Consider the following 27,363-nt stretch of genomic DNA (forward strand, 5'->3'; position numbering starts at 1 on the left):
GGAGGGGCAAACCGAGGAGAAGGAGCAAACCGAGGTCTATGTGGGTATGGAAATGGGTGTTTGACAAAAGAAGATAACTACTACTAAAGGAGATGAAGAGAAAATATAAGAAGGCCTTCTACAACTACATAAGACTTTCCAGAGGCCTCTTCGATGAGGTCTTATGAAGGATAAAAGGTAGAATATAGATGGACACATGGTACAAAAAGTCTCTTCCTCCTGGTCAACGACACTGTGCCTGCTGTGAAAATTATCCAAGCCTGTCTTACAACGTCAGAGTTGCTCCAAACGTCATCTTCCTTATCACCAATGAAGTTTGCAAAGCCTTCAAAACCGAGTTTGCTGCTGAGGCGATCCAGTGTCCTACTACAACTGAGGAGTTGGCGACCGCTGCTGAGCAGTTTGAGAAGAGATGGCAATTTCCACACTGCTGTGGTGCTCTTGATGATAAGTATATGGCGATCATCTGTCCTTGGAATACTGGCTCTGTGTACAGAAATTACAAGGGATTCTTCCCCATTGTTCTCATGGCCCTGGTCGACGCAGACATTAAGTTTCTCTGGATTAATGTCGGGTCTGGTAGTTCCATCAATGATACATAAAGGCAACAGTAGTATACTGCTGTTCGAAATTCATAAATCGATTGAGAAAAAAACAAATCCGGGTTACAAACTAAAACTGAGGGAAACACATCAAATATAAGAGGAGAACTACGACACAACAGAAACACAACATTAAAATGTAACCATTATCTATAATGGGTCAGAACGGAAGGTAGGCCAGGAAATTCCGAATTCATATTCAATCGTCGTGAAGAGAAATCTCTACCTGGTGATGACGTTCCTGTCCCACACTACATAGTATTAAACAATGCTTTTGGGAATAACAAGCGCCTGATAAACCCTTTTTTCCACCAGAAAGATGGAGCACCATGGGAAAATATTTAACTACAGAATCTTCAGATCCAGAGGAGTAGTGGATAATGCCTTTCTTATTCTTGCATACAAGTTCAATATTTTGCTGAGGATCATGAACCAAAGGCCAGAGACATGCAGAAAAATTATCGCAACTTGGTTGATTCTTAACAATCTCATCAGACTGAGATATCCAGTCACCCACAATAACCTGATGGACTTGTACTTCATTTGAGCTTTAGTGGATAGTTGTCTTATTGGCAATCATCCACATCTCCTTATTTTTTATATTGTAGGATCAGAACCAGAATGACATCCCAGGGGCATGAAGAAATAACAAAGTACTTTTGAATGTTTACCATGAGAGGGCAAGGAGCACAGGAAACCAGGAGGGGAGGCAATCTAGAAGATACCTGGGTCACTACTTTACCCCAAAGGCTGTTTCGGTGCCATGGCTGGACAGGATGGTCCTGTAATTTCTCCCACAAAGCATTGACAGTAAAATCAAAACATAGACTCTAACATTGTGATGATGAACAAATTATTTTCATATATTGCATTGTCACTTAAAGCAAAATGTACATGGAGTAAAAAATTTTGTTTTTGAAATTTTGATTCAAAACTTCTTACATATAGAAATTCAAATACCTTGTACAGTAAGGATCAAGGAACAAATCGTTTGGTAATTAAATTTAATTTGCCACGATCGGCCGAAGGTTTTATACCATCGGGAGGTCTCGAAACGCCTTCGCGACCCAGTTCGAACGCATTGTAGCAATCATTTGGCCTTCGTATGTCCTGCGGGTAAACAACTTAATAAAAATTCACATCATTGTGCTGCCTTCGTGTGGTTTGGGTGCCATCTTTCTGTAGGCATCGTTTTTGCTTTGGCTAATGATTGGCTGTTGGCTAAGTTCGGGGCCGTCTTAACACGAAATTCAAAATTCCACATTCGTATAGCCATCTAGTATCAATTTCGGGATAGTGTGACGCCTGCAGAAAGAAGTTCGAATTCTACCAAATTTTACAAATAATATTATAGAAAAAGTTAATTACTATTACTTCATTTACTTAAATAAGGTTTGCCTCAGGCACGTCTCCCTATCCACTGTATACTTTTCCCGCTAGCATCATCTAACAATCATGTTTCATTTTCATAAAAAATGTCTTTCAAGTTTAAAATATGTTTCGTATAAATCTTTATGTTGATATTTTTATTGTCGTATTTGTTCGGAGAAAGCCAGAACATTAGAAAATATGTATGTTTTTTAAATCTTAAATCTTTAGAAGGCAGACGAGCTGGTCGAGATGTATTTTGTATATTGATGGCTAATGGTCTGAAGCTTCCTTCTTGCTTAACTCAGAGTCGATTTTTACATCTTTCACACAGCATATTAACACCCATTGCTCGGTTTATAATGCAATACTCCAGATACGTTTTCTCTACATCAGTGGCGCTTGAAACGAAACCATGGAAATGTCAACTCAATAACACGATTAGAGAGCATTCATAGTTAAGGTTTCGTGCTTTGGTATTTTCTTTTCAATTGTAATGGACACAAGTTAATTTTATGATATGATCGCGGAACTTGTCCAAAGTCGGAAAAATCCGAAACAGTAATAAAACTTAAAGTAAAACAAATAATTGATAATTGATATAGTTATATCTGAAAGCAAGTGCAAATAGCTGCTAATCTATATATTTTGGTTTGCAGAAACATGCTTTTGAGAAATGCAAAGAAAAAATACTGAAGTCAAGTACACATTTGATAAAACTTGAATTCCAAAACCGGGTATTATAATGGTATTCGGTAATACACATTTTGACAAATTATGTACAAACATCTTATATTTTCAGGCAAATGTGAGCCCTGTGCTGAAGATTTCTTCAAACAAGAAGCTAGTGCTGAACACATCTGTAAACGCAAATCTAGGTAACTAAAGTCGTGATAGTCCTGCATTTAGTGTATGAATTTTAACCCTTTGCTGTATCTATTGTACCCCTCGTCGAGAAAGTGTCTCCTCTATCTATCAATCGTCTGCAATCAAGTTAATAATAAATTTCGAGCTGTTTTAATTGGTTGTATTTTACAAGTTAGCTCTGTATTCTAAGTTGGATAGCTGCTTATCTACTTACCTTATACGAACATTACTAATTTTAACCGAAGATGTTGAGCGTGTGTATGTTGCCGTGATTTCATCTTCATAAAGAGTCTTCATTGGAATCAGTTTCATGGGTGGAAAATGCTATCATACTACTCTTTCCATGATCGCATTCATTGTTGATACCGTAAATCTATATATATATACAAGTCTAAATTGAAAACAACGTTCAAACCTATGATTGCGTTGGATAAAAACCGCAATTTTTATACGTGTGCATGCAAAACAAATTTCTTGGTAGAGTGGTCTAAATACAGCACAAACAACATTTTCCAAAAGACCAAATGAGTGAAAAAGTATATTTTAACAAAACGCATTTGACTAGCAGGTCGAACAACTGATGTTCTTAAACCCTGCTGATTGCCATTGGCGATTGCCAAATAAACGGATCACAAGATGTAACAAAATAGATTTTATTATTAATTTATTACCAAACAGAAAACAATAAACTTGCGGAAAATATGGTATACCGCAAACATGAGGTGCAAACCTTTGTACACCATATCCGGATTTCGACAATTAATGTCTCGGTCTCTTCAGTGATGTTAGGAATCGAAACGGTATTTGGAAGGCCATATAATTTGCCTCAATTTAGGATAGACTCTTAAATTTTGAAAGAGTCAAAATAGGATGAACGGATCATATAAATCCGAAGGCAAATATAATACAAGCCCAAACGAAAAAGTATAAACAAGTCTAAATTGAAAACAACGTTCAAACCTATGATTGCGTTGGATAAAAACCGCAATTTTTATACGTGTGCATGCAAAACAAATTTCTTGGTAGAGGGGTCTAAATACAGCACAAACAACATTTTCAAAAAGACCAAATGAGTGAAAAAGTATATTTTAACAAAACGTATTTGACTAGCAGTTCGAACAACTGATGTTCTTAAACCCTGCTGACTGCCATTGGCGATTGCCAAATAAACGGATTATATATACATAATTGAATTGTGCCTTTATTTTATTACCACGAATTCGGTCCAGTTGCTGGTAAATTATAAGTCCTTTTCTTTTGATATGATGTATTTTTTTTTATATTTTTGATCAGTTCGTACCATCTTAACGTTTTCTCGATTAATTGTTGCTTTTTTCACAATTAGTTGACAATTTGTAAAAAAGGTAGGTAAGACTGGGATAAATCTGAAAATTTGGGCTGCCACTAGTAAATAGGTTCGATACGGTCATACGTTTTGCGTGGCACTCAACCTACACGAGGCACCTGATTTAACGTCACCATTCAGACCGGATGTGACTGCAAATTTAATAACCCCCAGCAGCAAAACAGACACCTTATTTATACCAAGAGTGGCATACAGCTGGATAGGGAAAGATTCAAGGATAACCATATATCTATACCTTAATTAACCCTTGAGGTTCTGAAAGTTCAAAGGTGTTTAAGTTGTAATATCATTTTATCGATAAAACCCATAACCATGCAAAGTTACGATGTATTTAACAAAAGACTTTAATAACGAACGGAACAATTTAGAAAAATCAAATTTTACAGTATCTGAAGAGAAGGGCATGGTCCGAAATATTCGTATAGACAACGCAATATTTTTTTACTGTTGCATATTTAGAATTATAACACACGTAAATTGCTCCTAGCATATGCGTATGGAAAACGCAATATATGATCAAAATTACTATACATATCTTTAAAAGTGTTAATATCATTATTTTCTTTACAGTTGCCACGAATCTCAAGAAATTGCTAACAATGGCTCTACTACAACTGACAGATCTTGTAAAGCTAGAACAATGCAGAATCTACCAGCAATCAAACTAACTACAGAAAATAATAATGATAATAATGATAAAAATAAAAGTGAGTATTTCAGATAATACCTCAAAATATATGGAATATTGTAGACAGCTTTAGAGAGAGTAGAAACATTAAAAGCATGGCTTAGCAAGGTCCATTGATCAAAAAGAAAACAAAATTATGCAATACTGCAAAACGTTTATGTAATTGTGATTAGCATATTGTTTATTGACGCGTCTAATTGCGCTGGAAAGTCAGGCTTTACAACGGAATTTTTTCCAAATCCACATGTAATGGACGAGTTTGGAAGAGTTGTAATAATTGTCGTGACATACTGCTGTAAGTGTAAATTTTTTCATCATATTCTTTTTGTGAAATGTTTATTCATTTACTTTCTAATCTGCGTGTGAAAATGTACGTCAGGATAATCATACCAGTGATTATCATAATGCCAGACAATCCAAACAGCGAATTTATAAAAAACAAATAAACCTCTCAAAATTGTTAAAAAAATTAACTTCCTCATCAGTGCATCAAATTATTTCCCTGAACCCCCCACACAAAATATTTTGAAAGCGAATTAGTTTTGAAAAAAAAAAAAAAAATGGAAAGTCGATATGCACACTTTCAGGAAACAAAAAATAGCTTGCCATATAACTGGAGGAGGTATAATAAGAGCCAATATTTTAAATTTGGGCCCCGTTTTCAAAGTGGTCCACATTAAGGGCCAAAGGGTCCAACGTTCAACTTTGTTTGATTTCAACAAAAATTGAATTCCTGGGGTTCTGTGATATGCTGAATCTAACTGTGTAATTAGATTTTTGTTTTTGAATTGGTTTTCAAATTGGTCAACATTGAGGTCCAAAGGGTCAAATTTTAAAGTTTCTTTAATTTTGTCAAAAACTGATCTATTGGGGTTCTTTGATATGCCGATTCTAACCATTTTCAAATTGGTCCAAAGGGTCATTGAATTATTTGAGTTTTTTGATATACTGAATCTTACCGTGTATTTAGATTGTTGATTTTGGTCCCGGTTTTCAATTTGGTCAACATTAAGATCCAAAGTGTCGAAAATTAAACTTATTTTGATTTTAACAAAAGTTGAATTCTTGGGGTTTTCAAATATGCTGAATCTAAACATGTATTTAGTTTTTTGATTTTTGGCCCATATTTTAAATTGGTCCACATTGAGGTCCAAAGGATCCAAAATTTAACGTTATTCTTAGATCACATTCATTCTGTGTCAGAAACCTATGTGAGTCAAATATTTAATCACAATCCAAATTCAGAGTTGTATCAAGCTTGACTGATATGTCCATACTTGACCCAAAAGGTCAGGATTTGACATCTACGGTCGAATCATGCTGCATACAGCGACGCATTTTATTGTTGTCTTTTATACTGTTGAATGTTGAGTTAAATGATTTGTGTACTGATTTTAATTGTATGTTTTTGTATCCTTTGTTATGCCACAAATCGAGATTAAAGGGTAGAGGGGTTAATATCACACATAATTAGTTTCTCCATGCTACATTTGTATTTGTCTGTTATAAGTTATGAACATCGTCAGTAGTTGTCTTATGTAACAGTTAGGAGTTTATGTTGTAAGCATATTATAATCATTTTTCTCATAATCATGCTCTTGACACATTTCATGTAGATTGACGTCGTTCCATCAAGCCACAGCAAACATTCAAATTTCAACTGAATTGGACTAAACTTTGAAATAAGAAAAATCACTAAGGTTAATAACTTATTATTGCGTAGTCATTTATCATAACGCTTTTTTAAAGCTTACATTTTCATAATTGCTTAAAAAGTACTAACATTACTACTTTAAATACAAAAGAATACACGAAGATGTGAGGAAATGCTATTTAGACAGCAACTAATAAATATCAAAGAAAACCACTATATAGATCTCAACTTACGATCTTGAATGATAGACTGATTGAAATTTCCTTGCACTGACTGTGTACGTGATTATAAGGAAAAAGAAGAATGACGATTTATGTTTTTGCTATCTCTTCATGAAACAAATATATCCCATTCGTTTTTTGGATTAAAATACGAAAACACGTAAAATTATTTAGTTTTTATATTCATTATCGTTTACATGGAAGAAAATTATTTAATCGAAAACTTGTAAGACACCACATCTGTAAGAATGTGATTCAATAGTTCAAATTGTTTGGTTTTTGTTTTTGTCAAAAATTATAAAGGATAATTTGATAAGCATTGATTGCAATTTTTAAGAAAATGATTGCTTTATCCCCAAAAAACCTATAATGAACTGTCGTTGTTTATTAATATGCTATTCATATTGCTTTAATAATTTCATTATATGTCACCAAACGCATTTTGATGCATGTCTGTTCAGTCAGTTTATTTTATGCATGTTTGTTCAGTCAGTTTATTTTATGCATGTCTGTTCAGTCAGTTTATTTTATGCATGTTTGTTCAGTCAGTTTATTTTATGCATGTCTGTTCAGTCAGTTTATTTTATGCATGTTTGTTTAGTTAGTCTATATTACGCATGATTATTCAGTCATTTTATGCTATGCTTATTGTTCAGTCATTTTATTTATGCATGTTTGTTCGGTCAGTTTATGTTATGCACGATTGTTCATCAGTTTTTGTTATGCATTATAAGAGAACATTCTATATTACTTTATCACTCTATTACACTCTAGATAGTGTATTATGTTTTGATAATACATATGTGTTAATTGTCTTTTTCATTAAAGAAAATTATCTTTTTTTACTTTAAAAATTTTAACAAGTTTACAATATTGGGGTTCATTTGTAGCAAATTTTACGAAGTAGATTAGGCAATTGATAGCCAAGGTAAATTTCATATTCTTTGAAACCGTTGTGTTTTTATTTTTATTTGTTTTTTTCAATTTTAAACTAGAGTTTCAATATATTTTTGAATATATACTATAAATGAATTTTCGAGAAACATAATTTTTAAGTATATATAAAATTATATACAAATGCCACTAATTTATAAGATGTTTTTATCCTTACAGTGTCAAATGGTAATGATGAAAGATATTCAGTCTTATCAAGTATTATGGAACGACTGGAAAACTTAGAAACCGAAGTAAAAAGACTGACAAAAAGTAACAGACGAATTAACAGACAACTGAACGCTAAGACAAAACAGTCGGATAAAAAGAGAAAATCTAGAAAACGAAAAAGGAATCAACAAAAAATCAAAAGAAAAACACAAAAAACAGTTACTACAGATGACAACATGGAACTGCAATAGGAACAGGATCAACTGCAACCAATGTTGAGTAGATCATTAACACACAATTCAACAACAAAACAAAGTATTTGGCTTCCTCAAATGACTCCCAAACAAACCTGACGAAAATGATGCAAGACTTATAAATGTGAAAAGTTTTGTTTAGCTCTGCATTACATTATATGTACAAACATATGATACGGATACTTAATGTACTTCATAAATATATAAGGAAAACGGTACTATTTATTCTGCCATAGACAATACTAACATTTTCTAAATTTTTTATGATAAAAACCTGGACAAATCAGTTATGTATGGTGTTAGTACTTTGTTATTCTGTTTTAAAAATTGAAGCCAAATAGTATCAAGACCTACTTCCAACGGAGCTTGTTTATGTTATCCATGCCCACCTTCATTTTACACCAAATTTATGAAATTTTGGAAGTCTTTTCGAATAATTCTCTAGAAAATATTTCAATGGGTTTCAAAACTTATATTGTAAATATACACACTGCAGTTATTCATAGATAAATAAAAAAATATATTGTACCCTTACATCCAATCACATCGCTCCTAAGTTGACTTCCTTCACCTGCCTTGTGTACACAAAAGGCCAACCTATGTTGCGAAAATGTAATAGTACTATTTTCCCTATAATACGGATACTTAATGTATTTCATAAACATATGATACGGATATTTAATGTACTTCGGTACTGGCATGTAAATACGGATTTTGTGCTATTTAAATTTGCTGTTACAATATTTTGGAAACTATTTTAAATCAAGGAATATATCTCCCTCTTGCAAAGCTCTGATTCTTAGCCCGGCTTTGTCTATGCTTGTTTGTCCTTTCTGGTTTATAGCTTTTCATCTATTTAAATAGCTTTGGATTCTCAAATATTTTGGCCTGGACCATCCCTGAAGATCTAAGGACATTGATTGTCAAAATGCGCATCTGGTGCAGAAAAGTTGGTACCGTTTATGTTATGTCTACCACTGGTTCGAGGCCTCTGCTGGTGGACTTGTAGTCCCCAGCCTAGTAGCCAGTACTTCGGTACTGGCATGTAAATACGGATTTAATGTTATTAAAGTTTGCTGTTACAACATTTTGGAAATTACTTTAAATTAAGGAATATATCTCCCTCATGCAAAGCTCTGATTCTATGCCCGGCTTTGTCTTTACATTCTCGTCCTTTTTGGTTTTAGTTCTTCCTCTTTTAAAAAGCTTTGAATTTTCAAATATTTTGGCCTCGAGCATCACTTCGAAGACATTGATTGTTGAAGTGCGCACCTGTTGCAGACAAATTGGTACCGTGTTTGTTATTAATGTCTTCAAGATGAAATTCTTGAGTTGTAATAGCAGGTTTATTATTTATTATGTTCTATATAAGAAACAACTAGTTATGTTAGCTATCGATTGATTTACATATTTGTAATATAATAAGCAATAAAATATATCAAATTTCTGTTTTGAGAACTTAGTTATAACTATAATGCATTTTAATCAACAGGTTTAATGAATTAAAACATAAATTTATGTTGCTTTCCTTTTATCCTTATATGTCATATAGCGCATTTTGATGCATATTTGTAAGTCGTTTACATTGATGCATGTTTCAACCGTCAGTTTATTTTTTATGCATGTGTGTTCAGTCAGTTTATATATGCACTGTATGAGAACAGTCTTAGAAAAAATAAAAAATAATTGTTGTGTTGTATCTCCCATGTGGATTCCTTGATTGTTAGAAGACATGTTTATGCCCCCGCCAACGTGGATGGGGCATTAAGTTTTAACCTTGTCCATCTGTACGTCAGTACTGGTTTTCGTTCTCTAATTTTAGTTTGTCTCAACCAAATGTTATGAAACTTATACACACTGCTAAGTACCAAAAAATAGAGATCAAGTTTGAATTTGGATGGCGTCATTTTTACCTTTCTAGAGTTATGCCCCTTTACAAATGGAAAAATTGCTGAATTTTTCGTTTCCAGTCTCTAACTTAATTTTGCCTCAACCAAATATTATGAAACTTTTACACAATGATTATTACCACAAAACACAGACCAAGTGTGAATGTTGGCCGCGTCACCTTTACAGTTTTTGAGTTATGCCCCTTTACAAATAGAAAAATTGCTGAATTTTTCGTATCCATTCTCTTAACTTAAGTTTGCCTCCACCATGTTAAGAAACTTATACACAATGCTCATTTCCACAAAACTCATGCATATCAAGTAAGAATTTTGGTAGCGTCACTTTTACCATTCTTGAGTAATGTCCCTTTATAACATTATATGCAAGCGGGGGCATCATCTATGTTCCATGGACACATTTTCGATTTATTTTATTTCTGTGATAAATGAGCATGTTTCCTTTACCAAGTCTTCAGTTATGTTATCAAATGAGTATGATGAACTGAAAAAAAAAACTGTAAGGTTGTTTTTCAATAGTTAAGTAACCTGTAACCTTGATCTGTAATTAAAATATATAATATGACATGTTAAAGGGGCATTAGCTGTCAAAATCATGTTAACCGATTTAACTCAAATTCTGATATTTGATTTATAATATACTATAACGTATATACAACTTATAAAAAGTCTAAAATAAACAATTTACGATGCATGTACTCGGTAATATGTATCAACATTTCGTGTGTATTTTAGTTTAGACGCCATCGAAATAACCATCGAGGTGACCTCCGAAGAATGCCGACGGTCATATAACCTGATATAAACATAAATATAGATACAATTAGATTGTGAAGACGTGCAATTGGATTTTTCTAGGTCTGTTTTATTTCATATTTTAAGTTAAAACATTTGTTAATCATCGTTTTTACCTGTATAAACATGAGCTTTTTTGGATTGAATCAGTTAACTAAATGGTTTACCACTGTTTCACTTTCAATGTTGACACTCTTTTCCTCTTAATAGCTAACCATGCCTAGTACATGCGTAACCCTTCTCTATCTAAGAAGTTTAATTGAAGGTCACATGAATACGGATTGAAAGAGATCGAATCATTAACTTGCAAGTGAATAATTCATTAGCCATGTTTCTTAGCTTATTTTGACAAATTTGAACCAAAATGACTGCCTAAAGCGAATTATTATATGACCCATGCAAAAATTGCTTTCGAGAACGCTTGTACTCTGTTTGAATGTAGACATAAATAACAGCTACACTACTGTCCGATCAGAGGATCTCAAACGTGTGCTTTCGTATACAAAATCTTCATTTTTTTATTGAGGTTAAAAATAGGAAAACTTGACGTTTCAAAAAAAATATAATCATAAACATTTTAGTATTAGGTTAAACTCTTAGAAGTTCGAAGCATATAAATGTTGAAAATATGCCGCACAGCATTATATTTTGACCTTTGAAAAAAATAGTAGTGCATATGAACTTTCCATTCAAGGATATAATTTTGTACGAAAGTTCATAGATAAAGTGGCACAGTTTTAGCAGTAAAAGGAGTTCCTATGGGAAATTGCATATTCTATACTTACAGAAGTGCAACCTTAAGGATGTAGTCCTGCAAAGGTTTGGGAATTTTTGTCAGATGTTCAGACTCCTTGGTTTTTGTATCTGCGATACAGGATAAAATATCTTGCCCCATATCACAAACATTTCTTTTCGTATAAGACTTCAATAGCTAATAAAAGGTCCTTTACCATAATTTAAGCAGAATCTAGATTTCTTTTCTTACGATTTGAGACTCAAATAATGCCCATGCTAAATATAAGGTAAAAGTCCGAGTCAGCCTTTTCCCGCCATTAAAAAAAAATCAAATATCTCGAAAAGGAGTTCCATAGCCTATCAATATTTATAGCTCATTTTGTTCCTAAACTAACGCTCTTCTGGTTTATAGTATCAATTTTAAATTCCAGATTTTTAAAATTTCATCTAATTACATCCTTAACTAGGTACCGAGACTTAGATGTAAAAATGCGATGTATTTACTTAGTTTGATATTAAACATTTACCTATTAATAAACTGGAATCGAGTATCCTTAAACAAGCTTCCCGATCAAAATTTTATCAACTAATTGTCATTTTCGTAAAGAAGGAACAATTAGATTAGAACACGTGTTTTATTTATTTGTTGTTGTTTTGGTTTTCAATATATTTTGCAGTAGTTCTGATTGTGTCCATGTTTAAAGAGTGTATTGTCATCATATTACTGTATCAAGCACAAAACTGTGTCTAAACTCAACATAAATACATAATTTTTTTCTCAACTTTTTCTGGTCAAATCATGAAATCATATTATAAAGTCCTTCGAATAAACCTTATGTATTAGTAACAAAGAATATGTGAGGCAAACGAACAAAGGAAATCCGTATCTCCTCTAAAACTGATAATTCTTTTGCATGTTTACTCATTCTTACTTTTATATATTACGAATTTAGCTTTTACAATAGCTGATAGGTTAATTCTGACTATTTATTATTTTATGTATTTCAGTTTCTAATAAAGGTTGATAATATCTACTTGTTTCTTCAAATTTTGTTTTAGATCAAAGTACCAATGAACAGCAAAATGATGGCTTTGTTATTGGGTAAGATAATAGAACAAATATTTTAGTAAGATAATAGTACAAACATAACACAATATACAAAGTATTTGTGGGATTTCAAGTTCGACATAAATGATAAATCAAACGAAACTTTGGATTGTTCGTGTATATAAAAAAAAATATTTGAATGTCAAGGTCACATACTTTAAAAGTAGAAAAGATGTCAAACATGTATGTCTTTAACAATTTGAGACATTCCTTTACGGCAACCAACATAGTGAGAAGGATCATTCAATTGTAGAAAAACTAGAAAGTTTTGTGATTAAATAAATCAAACGCCATCTCATCATGTATAAAAAGTACATTATGTTTATGGTGAATGGTTTCATCAATATAAAAAAAAAAAATGATTCTCACATCTACCGTATATAATTTTGACTGAATGTGGATTCGTATGGCGAATGATGCATACAAAGAAGGCGACGCTGAACACGTCGACGTACCTGGTTTTGCTCTTTTTTTAATTCATGCGATTCCCTCAATTTTGTCCGTCCGTCCGTACTTAAACTCAAATTTTCTTTTCCAGTTCTCATATCACTTTAACACAACATAAGGATCGACAGAATGAAAGTCCATTTCGATTTTGAACTTTTTTGACTCTGTGGTTCCAGAGTTATGGGACTTAAACCGTAAGATTTAAGTGTTTTTACAGATATTGCGCCGTAACTTCACTATGCGTGGATTGACTCTCAAAATATTTATTTATTGTTTGGATTAATTAAAGAAAGCTCTCTTTCGATTTCTAAAAAAATCTGGTTTGTCGATTCAGTGATATGGCACTGTTGTTGTTAGATTTAAGTAAATTTTCATATTTTGGTCATATAGGTCTTCAACTGTTCGGTTCTTTTAACACTGACTTTCAAATATTCGGCTTTAAGCGTTCCCGATAAAAGGTAAATCCAGAAAAGCGCTTCGGAAATCCCCAAATAATAACAAATCAACAGTATTCCATTTTATTCTTGCAACGTCTTCGATATGCACAATAACGGTTTACCATTGGCTCTTGTCGCAGCTGCTCATTATTTTTTTTACCTTGAATCTTCTTAATCGATTTATAAGACACTGTTTTTGCCTTTGTATGTAACTTCATATCAAGCGATTAAATTAATTTAAACATAATTGTGCTTTTATGCGTTAACATAACTTAATTTTGTTAATTTTGAGATTCACTCCAAGACAGAAATGACGTTTTAACATTCCACAGAGTATGGATTAACATAGTATAGAGAGTAGTGAAACACGAGAGAAAATCTCCATGAAATACATGTTATTAGCACTAACCAGTCCACCAAAGCACATTTATTTTGTATATATTCTTCATTTTGTGTATAAGATAGAGTTAACTTAGTCATTAATGACATTTTAGAATCATCATTGGTATCATCGGAGTGGCAATAATCGTTTGTGTTGCCGTTGTAAAAATACGTCGTAGAGATCAACCACTTCAAATTTGTTTATGTATACGTGAGTATATAATTCCTTATATATGTTGGTTTTTACCTGGAACAACAAATTAACAATAAAGAATAAAATTGAAAAAGGGTTTTGCTTAATTCTTGCTCATTTTTGGAACTCAAGAACTGATCTTTTTGAAATTAAATCATAAGTAAATATAGTATTGTAAAGTTTATGTTAATTAAAAATAAAAAAATCTGCTTAAATGTGTAATAATTCCAAAAGTTCATCAAACATTTTCAGAATCCTGGTCAACTAATTGCCACACATATGAAAAGGCTTCAAAGGATTTTGATAACAATAAGAAATACAATGAAATAGATATATTATCCAATAGAAGTATATCTAACACCTACGAGGAAGCATGTGTATTGATGTCAGGTGTCATAGAAAACAAAGAAGATAAAATTCATAGTGATAATACTAGTACAAAAGAAAAACAAGTTTCAATTTTAAAAGAAGAAATCGAAAAACATCACTTTGCAGAAGTTCACTGTTCACCTGGTGCTGGATCATTTCCCGAATGTTCGACAGACAGTAGTTCATCTGTAGCACATGAGGGATTCACAGATTTTATTTCAAGTTCAAGTCCAAATAGTTCTTGCAAGCCAATACATATAAGTAAAGCAAAAAATGCACCGCAAAAATTAAAAAGCATTTCACACAATCGGCACGAAAGAACGTGCACATCCGATAAAAATAGAATTAACGCTGAATTCAGTGATAAGAAAACATTAGTCTCAAGTGACAATGAACAAAATGAATTACAAACAAAACAAAATTTAATTCATCCTTATGATGTGTCAAGTAATGAAAAGTTGATAGAGATGACAATTGAAGGTGAACATGTTTGCAGAAAGAAAACATATGTGATGCCAAATGTGGAAGAGGCCAAATCAAGGTCAAAAAGAAAAAAATCTGGCAATGCGGGGAATAATGATGAAAAAGAGCATTCAAAATATGAAAATATGCCACGGAAGAATGTTAAGGCAAGAATGAGACAACTTGAAAATACTAATGATATTCGGCAATTGAGAAATACCCAAACGAAGACACTCTCTAAAATGGATAAAACTACTCAGTCAGCAGTGGATGAACCACTAAATATTTTAGTAGATGAATCAATTGCCGATCCATATACTCGGAGACGAACAGAATATCTGAGACATGTCCACGAATCTTGCATCGATGATGTAGATCAACAAAGACATGAAGACAATAGAAGTTCGAAATTTGATTTTAAGAATGAGCACCTTCCAATGATAATCGAAAATCCTGCAATTAACGTAATATCAAGCGTTGCTACAGGTATTTGAGATTTTTAAATAGTAACATGAAGATACTTTTCTTGAGACATAAACATATTTTCAAAATTTTATTTTTTGTGAAAAATCATTGTGCTTGAAAGAAGAAACTTGTTTTTAAGTGGAGCAATTGGTATTGTATCTTTACACCACAAAATTGTTAAAGGGGCATTAGCTGCCAAATTCATGTTCATCGATTTGATTCAAATTCTAATATTTGATTTATAAAATACTGAAACGTTTATCCAGATTACCAACATTCCAAACAAAAACAAAAAAACAAAACAATTAACAATGTATGGACTCGATAAATATAGCAGCGTGTCATGAGCATTTTAGTCTAAACACCATCTAATTAATCATCGAGATGACCATCCGAGACTGCCGACGGTCATATAACCCGGTGTAAACATAACTATGATTACATATAGATATCGAGCACGTGCAATTGAATTTTTCTAGGTCTGTTTTATTTATTAATATAGGTTTAAAAATATGTAAATCATCGTGTTTACCTGTTTTTTTAGTGGATCGAATCAGCCATCAAATAGTTCACACTTGTTTCACTATCAATGCTAACATTCATTTCTTTTTAATAGCTGAACACGGCTAGTACAAGCGTAACCGATCTCGATCCAGCTATGGGGTTAAATTGAAGGTCACATAAAAACGGATTCAATGAGGTTGATATATTGACTTGCAAGTCAATACTACATCAGCGATCTTTTTAAGCTTATTTTGACAAATCTGGACCAACCTGACAGCTTACAACGAAATAGTATTTCAAATTCCGCTTTCATTAAAGAATTGAATGCTTCTTTTTGTAAATTTATTGGGGTGTTAAAGCGTTGACAGAAGTACATTTTTTATGAAGGGCAGAAGCGCTTCATTTTAAAACTGTGCTTACGATCAACGCTTTTACATCCCGATAAAATTACTAAAAAAGCATTCAATACTCATTATTACATCGTTTTGCTAGGATCATGAGTTTTTTTCTTTTATTTACCTGTGCACTTTATTGTGGAAGCTCCTGCCATCCTAAATGTTACATTTCATTTCAAAATGAAGGTTAATTGCAGAAGTGCTGTTAGCCAATCAAAATAGCGTAATATAATGAAACATACATGTAATGTAATTATTGATACTTGAGCAAAAAAGAACCTTTTTTTAAAGTTTTGTCTAGATCGTAGCTAATTCCTCTTTAAACCATAATTTAGATATTTGAAATACATACATGGTGTTTTTTTTAAACTATGAAAAGTGCTATCGACAAACAACGTCTCTAAAATGCTGTAAAAGAAAATATTCATATATTTCGCGGATCAGAGTGACTTATGATCTAAATTATCAATAGTTTTGATGCAGTACACACGGTGGAGGACAAATCCCGTTTATAACATATAATGAGACATTGGCATATAATTTGAAATATTTTCATGAGTTTTTTTTCTCTATTTCATATTAAGGTTTCATCAAATCTCACTTATGTCTCTATGCTGAAACGATAATATGACAGTAGACATCTTGTTTTCGATGCCACAACAAAAGTACTTTTTATAATTTTATGGTGACAGTGTTTCTCACATTTACGTTCTTTAGTCTATTTATAAAAGAAGAAAGGAACCAAAAAGGCACAAATAGGTTTTCATGGACCAATGCATATACTGTTAATTGTTAACCGAATTTAAGAATTAGTAAACGACTGGTGGCGTGCCCATTACGATATATGTTACAGTTGTTGGCATAATACGGGTTATGTTCTTCTCATATATTTTATGATGGTATGATACTAAACTCCTAACGGGAGGGATTGTGCTTGATTTTCATATGATGAAGACATAATCTTTCAATCAGCTGACATGTCAGTAACTGCTAGTAGTCCTTTATTTATTTATCATTGTCATTTTGTTTATTTTCTTCTGTTACCCTTTCTGATATCTGACTCGGACTTCTTTTCAACTGAGTTTTACTGTGCGTTTTGCGGTGTGTTTGTTTATTCAACATTGGCTAGAGGTATAAGGGGAGGGTTGATATCTCACAAACATGTTTAACCCCGCCACATGTTTGCGCCTGTCCCAAGTCAGGAGCCTCTGACCTTTGTTAGTCTTTTATGTTTTTTTTTTAATTTTAGTTCATTTATATATTTCGGAGTTTAGTATGACGTCCATTTTCACTGAACTAGTACACATTTTTGTGTAGGGACCAGCTGAAGCCCGCCTCGGGTGCGGGATTTCCCCGCTGTGTTGAAGACCCATTTGTGGCCTTGGGCTGTTTTCTGCTCTTTGGTCGGGTTGTTGAATCTTTGACACATTCCCCATTTCCATTCTCAATTTGATTGTTGTCTCTGTGACACATTCCCAGTTTCCATTCTCAATTTTATTTGATCTACAAATAATTCTTACAGTAAAGCCTAGAATAAGAAGTAAAGAAAAAGACCCCAACAATCAATGGACAACAGACGAACACCATTTGGCAGTTACTCAACCTGAAAATCAAGATGTATTAAGGAAAGTAGCAACGAATATCGCGCCGCGACCTGCAGAATCTGAAATGTCAAATGTCCATTCGGTATGTATAATTTATATATTGCAATTTTTATGCGCAAACTAGTGGCCTCGCTCCTTTTGAAGTTATTACAATTCCCTAAGTATTTGATTTTTACCTTGAATGGTATATTCTTTAGATTATGACTCCGTCTGTAGGTCTGTGTATTACAAAAAACACAAACTTCAATAGAATCAAATCAAATCACTGAAAAAAGGAGATTTGCATTTGGCCGATTCTCTTGTTCTATATTATAAAGGTATTTTAATTAAAACAGCAAATGGGATCTACAATCCTAATAAGATAGAAGGGTTTTCATACTACAAATGAAAAGATATACAGAGGTTTTAAATTGTTATTACATGTACGTTAAATGGAAATTCTTCCAATCTAGCCCAAACAAAATATAGTTTTTAATTGTTGTTAAATCCGCATCTAGTAAAGTTTTCTTGCATACTAATACCGTATATGATGTTATGTCAGTCATGTTGGATATCTTGTTTTGTCTTATGTTCGCTGTTAGATACGACTTGGTTTGGTATTTATATATCCCGCTTTCGGGCATTTTGTTGTTACTTTTTATACGTGTGGGTCCGGTGGGTCATTTTCTTTTGTGCTGAGTTGGTGTCTGTTTATTTCGTTTGTGGTTTTAAATCTGTAATTTGGGTACATTTCACATATGCCTTGTTTGTCAGTATAGTTGAGTTACTCGCGGTTCGTCTACATTGTTTTTGTTTTATTTTGTTTGTTTTCATGTGTTTACTGTTTGGTCTTACCTGATCTTTCCTTAAATCATTCTATTTTATTTTTATTTTCTATATGTATGTAAAAGTTAAGATAAAAAATCAGCAACATCATTTTTATGATTTTAAGTTTAAAACAACTATATGCACTGGATGTTTTTGTTTATACACAGTTTTGATTAAGAAGAAAAACCGACATGGTTAGAAAATAAAAATAATAGCACCATTACAAACACAATTTCATTTTAATATTCTTGTTATGGTTACAAAATACATAAAATGTGTCTATAATACAAATATATTTTAATTTTTGAAATTTACCTGTGATAATATAAACGTCACAAAAAATACGTCACTTTTTGTGATGTAGATCCATTTATGTGACGCGCAGTTTATATTTCTTTTGTGGTGTCCTTGTGTGCTGTCGTATATTCATGGCAAGTCTCCGTTTTTTATTCTGCGGTTTACATGTTTTAATGAACTATCATATTATTTATCTATGTATTTCTCTGTGCTGAGTGTTCTTGCGTTTGTTTGTAGTGTATTCCTGTCACGTAGTGTTGTCATTTTAGCGGTATTTTTAACATTGCCATATAAGCAGGAGGTTTGGCTAGCCTTAATCCAGGTTCAACCTATTATTGTTTCTTAAATGTCCTGTTCCAAGTCAGGTATATGGCAGTTGTTATCTAAAGTCCGTTTCCATGTATGTTGGCGTTTGCTTTTGTTGTAGTCTAGTATTTCTGTTGTTCCGTTGTTTTCCTCTTATAGTTGATGTGTTTCCCTTGGTTTTAGATTTTTACCCGGATTTGTTTTTGCTTAATCAAATTATGACTATTGAACAGCGGTATACTCCTGTTGCCTTTATTTATGTATGGAGACAGCCTTCAAACTCTTGGAATCCTGACCTGTTTGAATGTGCAGGGTTGTCATTTTGTAGCTCATGAAAAGTCGAGTAAAACTAGCCAATAATAAGATCCATGAAAAAGAAAGAGAATAAAACATGTAAATTAAGAGACGATTGCATTTTGATAAAAAAGTTATAAACAAATGATGTCAAGCTCTACAATATATGTGAAATTGCATTCCGTTTTTAGGATATGCAAGTGTTTATAGATAAGGAAAAATTCGACATAAAAATTATTTTGCATGTTTTTAAAGAAATATCTGTGATTAATAATAAAATATTTCGGGACCCTGAAAGAAATATATGTTGATATAATCATAAATATGTTAATAGAAATTCCAATATATTCAATTACGTTTACATAATGAAATATTTACATGCTTAAAAATACATGGCTCAAATAAAGATCTCGCGAAAGAGAAGCCAACAGTACCAAGTATAAACAAAGGAGATATTTGACGGTGTAAATTCCCAGTGCTGCATAAGCAAGCAAATGGTAGCGATGTCATTTATGGTATAATGCATAATGGGGACAATATCTTTATAAGGGCATTATCAAAGTTGGATACACGTTGGTTGACCTAAACGATTTCTGTTATTCTATCTCGTCCATTTTGGAGTTTATGATCTCAAACGTGATTATTTTGACTGATAGCTCCACTTGAACGTCACACAGGGACCACTTCTTTCTTTATGCGTTGTCGTCGTTGTGCGCGTTGGTTGCATAATCCTCGTCACACATTCTCTTTCACATATTCTTCTATAACTTCTATATGAATTTTCGGGTTTCACTTACCAAAACATGAATATAGCCATTTCTGCATATAAGTCTTTGAATTATGGCGACAGTAGTTTAACGATGTGAAAATCTCGTTATTCGGTTACGAAGAAACAAATAAAAAAAAAAAAAAAAAGGGAACCACATGAACTCCATAAGGAGCGAGACAGGGTGCGTGGACAGGTTAAGCATCATCACAGCGGAGGGGGCATTACGCTTTACCCTTGTCCGACTGTACGCCTGTACTGTACTAACTACCACAAAACACAGATCAAATTTGAATTTTGTTTGCGTCACTTTTACTGTTCTAGAGTTATGGCCCTTTACAAATGGAAAAATTGCTGAATTTTTTGTTTCCATTCTCTAACCTAAGTTTGCCTCAACCTAATGTCATAAAACTTATACATAATGATTATTACCACAAAATACAGATCAATTTTGAGTTTTGGTAACGTCAGTTTAACCATTCTAGAGTTATGCCCCTTTACAAGAGAAAAAATTGTAAAATTTTTCGTTTCCTTTCTCTTACTTAAGTTTGCCTCAACAAAATGTTATGAAACTTATACAGAATGATTATTACCACAAAAAAAAAAAAAAATCTAGTATGCATTTGGGTAGCGTCACTTTTTTTGAGCTTGAGTTATTTCCCTTTATAACTTTATGTACAGGCGGGGGCATCATCTCCGTCCCATGGACACATTCCTTATTTATTTTCATTTTCAAAATATACTGAAAGATTGACTTAGTATAATGCCGTTAACATTTTCATACAGTTTGAAATTATTCATTTTAAGACATTAAAACGTTTTATTTTTAAGATGTAAATGTTTCTCCGGTATTGCCGCGACGAATTAAAATGAAGCCGTTTAGCGTTTCAGTGTTCTAGACTGTTAACATTTCCAAAGAGTATGAGGCTTTTGGAAGATAAAGTTTTAATTGTTTTTTTCAGGGGTCTTCAGCAAATACAAGCCAAGAAGAAAATTCCGATGATACCGAGTCTACCGAAAGTTCAGGATCGTCTGCATTTGACCCTTGCGAGGAAACTGCATTGGTAAGATAGATAAGATAACATCCTTCAACTTCGAACGTTTTGTGTTATTCATCTGGACTAATAGAAAGTTATGGTATTTATCGCGCCATGGTCTGCACATGTGTTATATGTCTCATCATTGTCTGTTATGATATATTCAGATAAATGAAAGAATTTTAGTGTGTCGACTGAAATGTGACAATTTCTCATACGGTCAATACTCCATATTGAAATTTTTTGAATACAGTTGTCTTGAAATGCATATTGATGTAGAGATTGATTGTTTTCTGAAAATGTTTAGAAATAACCAATTAAGAAATGAATGCTTCTTTTTATAATTTTATTGGGGTGTAAAAGTGTTGACTGATAGCTCATATTTCCATACAAAGAAATGATACAGCTAGCTAGAGACTTAAATGCAAAAGTATGCCTTTGAGCATAAGAATGTGATATTTAAAAGGGGTGGGTTCATTTAGGGCCAATTTTAGACCTTAAATTCCATAGATTTAATAGAACTAATAAAAGTAAACATTTGATAAAAATTCTAAAAATATTTGGCAAATATTTTTACATTTTTTATCAAATGTTTTCTTTTACAAGCTCTGGCGCATTGCAATAGTAATGACTACATTATAAAGTCATCAGTGTGTATTGTTACTATGAAAATCATACTTTATGTCTAATTTTCGAGTAAGTTTTGAAATTTTATGCTTACATATTAATTTGTTAGATTACAAATATATGTGCCTACCTAACCCATACATATTTTTTATAACAATTTTTTGGCTGATGGGTATGGCAATTGTTGTTTAGAAGGTAAAAGACCAAACAAAATCAGTCAATCTGGTAAAATGCAATAACTTTGAAGTTAGCAGCTTTGTCGAAACCAAATAGCATATACAAAAAAGAATAGCGTATCTAAATATGAAGATAGTAGATCGTCGATATTGGTTTTTAGATATAATATCACAAAGTATAATTTTAAGGGCCAAATGTGTTGAAATTATATTTGAAGAATGTCTAAAACATTGGATTCACAATTTCTGTGAAGAAGGCATCCTTAAAATCGTTATTATGACTTATACCTTTATTTACACTATAGACATGATTTCTTCGAAATAATTGATTTTCGTCTGTATTCCTAAATTGATGTCTCGAAACTTATTTATCAACAAAATATTTTGAATTGAAGGAAAATGTGTATAAGATTAATTTGAATCTTTTACATCACAACGAAACGGCTCTTGCGATTAATGTAACGATAAGAAGATTTGGTTTGATTGCCAATGAAACAACTTTTTACTAGAAATCAAGTGACGTAGGTGGTACAAACTGTAGGTCAATAGCTTTCTATGCAATCTTGCAATCCTATTCCCAGGAATTGTGTTGTAATTCTCTCTATTCTCGAGATGCAAGATGCCAAAACAGACACACATCAAAATTGTTGAGCCTTTTTTAGGTAAACTACAGATTGAACTTTCATTAGATTCCTCATTAGAGTTGTACAAGTAGCTCTTTAGTGTGTCTGTAGACAGATGAAATAAAAAGTACTTTGGTGAATTCGAATAAGAATGGCCTTTTTTTTACTTGAGTTCCTGATCATATTTATCAAAATTTATGCTGAAGTTTGAACCATTTTTGAAATGAATGTAACTAATAAAAGGACCATACATAAATCCTTCATCTTAGAATTCCATGTGAAATTCTGTTTTGTTTAAGTCGGATAATTATTTCAAAATTTTATCAAATAGTTATTGTTTCCCAGATAAAGAGAATACATTATTGCATAATAAGATGTTTTACGAAGGTCATTACCCTGCGATTTAAAAAAAAAATCGAAAAAATCTGAGACATCTAGAGCGCAACCATTCTCTTATAATAGACGACAAGTGTTTTTAAGTTGTTTTTAGATACTAGATAAAATCATTGCCTACTTGGTACACTAACTCATAATTTTGACCCTAAATATCTGCAACAATGTTGTGTAAATTTTAACGAATACGTATCTTACAATGTCAAATTGATATAGTCAAAGAAGATTTTAATAAATTGCGTCATTATTGTATATATTTGTGACGTCATAAATGTTCCTGAATTTCGTTAAAAGCTGATTTGGCATAATTTAGCAAAACTTATGACAGTTTTATGAAAACTTAACAATGACGCAAACCTTCGCCCACAAATACTTTTCTTGAAATATTCTTAATAAACCATATTCTTTTCTTTTCAACCGAAATTTATTGAGCGAGGGGTGGTGCCACATATTAAATTAAAAAAGATCGAAAAGGTGACAATTTCCTTGAAAAATGGATTAAATGAAATTTATTCCTATTTCAGGCTAATATATTTATAAGATATGAAGCAGATATACATTTTTTCTTATTATAAATTAAAAAATAATACGTTTTGCAATACATACACATTAGATATACTAAAATATAGAAGTTTAAAAAATACACCTGTACAGGGCCGTTTATTGTGGTTACTGGATCTACTCCTTTCATATATCGCGCAGAGATTTCGATATTTAAGGATTCAAGTTTGATTGGAAGTTGCCGACATCAAAGATAGTGACATTCTTCATCAATCCTGATTTTTACACTCCTTTTAAATGAATTTCCAGAAGAAATCTAGACTTGTCTTGCCAGATTGAGTATTACTTTTAATATGTCTGAAATATAAGGAGTTTTGTCAAGCATACTACTTACTACATATAACGTTGTTCTGAACATAAGTGTGATTAGGACAGTTATGTCCACACTTTCTTTTAATTCAATCTTGTCCCTTTTTCCCATTTTCGACATGCTGCCATCATTCTATTTTATCTAAATTGACTTGATTGAAGTATAAGCTGTTATCCCTTTTTACTTGAACAAGAACATTAAAGAGTTCTTCGACCAATTAGCATTATACTACAAGTGAAGCATACATGTAGTCTGATTATTGCTTTAACGTGTTTTAATCAAATAACGGCGAATCTCTTGTCTATAAAAGCTTACTCCAAGATTCACTACTGTATATCTATGTGAGGTTGGTCAGATCAACACAAATTTCCCTAATGACTTTAATCCATGTTTAATAGTTATTCCGAACATACAATTCATCATACTCTAAATCTATTCGAGGCATCTGAATGATATTTCAGTCCTATAAACATGGTTTGTTTATGAGTATAAAATGTTTTTTTACCTGGCTGTTAGTAACTGTGAATACGCTTAGATAATTTGTGTCTTTATCATAATTTTTATGCCCCCGCCGTAACGGAGGGTGCATTAAGTTTTACCCTTGTCCGTCAGTACGTCCGTCCGTCCGTACGTCCCATAATTGGTTTCCGTTCTCTAACTTTAGTTTGACTCAACCAAATGTTATGGAACATATACACAATGCTTATTACCATGAAACACAGATCATGTTTGAATTTTGGTGGCGTCACTTATACTGTTTAGAGTTATGCTCCTTCACAAATGAAAAAAAAATGCTGAATTTTTAATTTCTGTTCTCTAACTTGAGTTTGCCTCAAATAAATGTTATGAAACTTATACACAATGCTTATTACCACAAAATGCAGACCAAGTTTGAGTTTTGGTGTTGTCACTTTTACCATTCTAGAGTTATGCCCCTTTACCGATGGAAAAATTGCTGATTTTTTTTTTTCCGTTCTCTTACTTTAGTTTGCCTCAACCAAATGTTATGAAACTTAAAACAATGCTTATTACCACAAAACACAGAGTTTTGGTTGCGTCACTTTTACCATTCAAGAGTTATGCCCTTTACAAATGGAAAAAATGCTGAATTTTTCGTTTCTGTTCTCTAACTTAAGTTTGCCTCAACTTAACGGTATGAATATTATACATAATGCTTATTACCACAAAACACAGATCAAATTTGAATGTTCGTGACGTCACCTTTACCGTTCTAGAGTTATGTCCCTTGACAAATGAAAAAAATACTGAATTTTTTCGTTTCCGTTCTCTGACTTAAGTTTGCATCAACCGAATGTTATGAAACTTATATACAATGCTTACTACCACAAATCTCAGATCAAGTACGAATTTGGGTTGCGTCACTTTTACTGTTCTAGAGTTGTAAAAAGTTGTTTCCCTTTATAAGGTTACATGCAAGCGGGGGCATCTTCTGTGTCACATGGACAAATTCCCTATTTATATTAGTTTTTTTTGTTCTTGATACTGTCTGTTGGGGATACTCCTTTCCAATCTCCAATTGCTTTTTACAGTTGATCGCCATGTTTTGTCTGACACCACTGTCATAGAGAGAAGGACGATAGAGCGTTTACAAACTAGATTACCCCGCCACATTCTTTCTGTGCCTGATATGAACTATAAGCCACCTGCAGTCCATTAGTTGTCGTTGGTTTCCGTCCTTCCTTATTAGTCCCCTACCGACGAAGTCCATCTGTCTGTCTGTCCATCCGTCAGTCAGGGCAAATCAGTTTTCCACACTTTTTTTCGTGCTTGAAGATATTGATTTGATATTTGTTGTATTTTTTATCATGACAAGTTACAGATCAAGTTCGAATTTTGTTCCGGTCTGACGATTTTGTGCAGAGTTATGGTCCTTGAACTTAAAATAATTCACTCAAATAATCAGTTTTCCGCACTTATGTTGTCATGCTTGAAGATATTGGTTTAATGATTGGTATATAGTTTTATCATTACAAGTTACAGATCAAGTTTGAATTTTGTTCCGGTCTGATGATTTTTTGCAGAGTTATGGTCCTTGGACTTAGAAAATTTACTCAAATAATCAATTTTCCATATTTCTTTTCATCAAGCTTGAAAATATTGACTTGATACTTGTTATATAGTTTACATCATGACAAGTTAAAGATCATGTTAGCATTTTGTTCCAGTACAATGAATTTTTAACCGGTAGGGGACTATGTATTGCCAGGCAATACTCATAGAATGCGTGTTGTGTTTCGTTTAGTGTCACTGTTTTATTAGAATAAATGTGGCCATTATTTTTCTATTTTGTATTGTTTCACATTTTGTTATCAGGTGCCTTTTAATTTTTACTATACGGTATGGGTCTACATCTCATTTTGATAAACTATGCATTTTTAACTAGAGAAAAAATTATAATATTGCGTACAATAAACTGCCAAAAAGTGAAAGAGAACAATTAATCATCCCCTTGCAAATAAAAAAAAACACACACTAACACAAGCTCATACACATAGCCAAAAACTGCCACACAACTTCACATTAAAATTTGATAGTTTAGTATTTAATAATTATATCAGGGTTTGGTAGAGGTACAGAAATTTATTTTCAACAATTAAATATTATTTATTGATTTTTTTCAGAAATTTTTACCACCTGTGGATTCAGTTGAGTTTCATTCTACGTAATATTTTCCTGCTGAAAAATTATAAAAAAATAACAAAGTATATTATTATTTTAAAATCGACTCACTTGGAAGTTTTAAAATAGTAACTTTAAATTCTTGTTAAAGTATATATATGTGTGAATATGTGTTTGTGTATGTGTGCTTTTGGTGTGAGTGTTAAAATCGCACTTACAAAAAATAGTTTTGACGTTTGAGATATCACGATTACTATTTGAATTAACGATTGGTATTGAATGTTGAAATAAATATTTTGACTCAGACTTTTGACCTTGCATTTTATTTCAAAATCAAAGTGCTTCCAAGTATAAATGATGGACCATTTTCCTATTTAGAAATGCATTACTCACCAGTATTGGTAGAAACGAAAAAAAACAACAAACAAACAAACAAAAATTGAGTTAAAGAGCAATAAAGTCAGTAAAGTCATTAAAGTAAAGCTAAAAATAGTAAGAAAAACCCAACCCCAAAACAGCTACATAAAAATAGATAGATTTGCAACTGGCGGATAAGTTTTGAATTGTGTAAATTTCAAATCTTTAGTATGAATGAATAAA

At 32.4% G+C, this 27,363-nt stretch overlaps 1 protein-coding gene across 3 annotated transcripts in view; it reads left to right on the plus strand.

The window, feature by feature from the left end:
• LOC127720103 (uncharacterized) overlaps positions 1–27,069 on the plus strand; it is a 40,420-nt gene extending 13,351 nt beyond the window's left edge. For 2 of the 3 annotated variants that reach the window (XM_052226510.1, XM_052226511.1), the window contains 8 exons: positions 2,773–2,848; positions 4,774–4,910; positions 12,621–12,663; positions 14,048–14,145; positions 14,380–15,444; positions 17,845–18,008; positions 21,359–21,460; positions 26,766–27,069. In XM_052226510.1, the coding sequence (XP_052082470.1) occupies positions 2,773–2,848; positions 4,774–4,910; positions 12,621–12,663; positions 14,048–14,145; positions 14,380–15,444; positions 17,845–18,008; positions 21,359–21,460; positions 26,766–26,810 (1,730 nt within the window). In that variant the 3' untranslated portion in view covers positions 26,811–27,069. Of the gene's footprint in view, positions 1–2,772; positions 2,849–4,773; positions 4,911–7,879; positions 9,572–12,620; positions 12,664–14,047; positions 14,146–14,379; positions 15,445–17,844; positions 18,009–21,358; positions 21,461–26,765 lie in introns of those variants that run through there. The other variant, XM_052226512.1, reaches the window with a different exon arrangement.
• Positions 27,070–27,363: the final 294 nt, after the last annotated feature.

Source organism: Mytilus californianus, unplaced genomic scaffold, assembly GCF_021869535.1.
Source record: "Mytilus californianus isolate M0D057914Y unplaced genomic scaffold, xbMytCali1.0.p SCAF_11, whole genome shotgun sequence".
Lineage (NCBI taxonomy): Eukaryota > Metazoa > Mollusca > Bivalvia > Mytilida > Mytilidae > Mytilus > Mytilus californianus.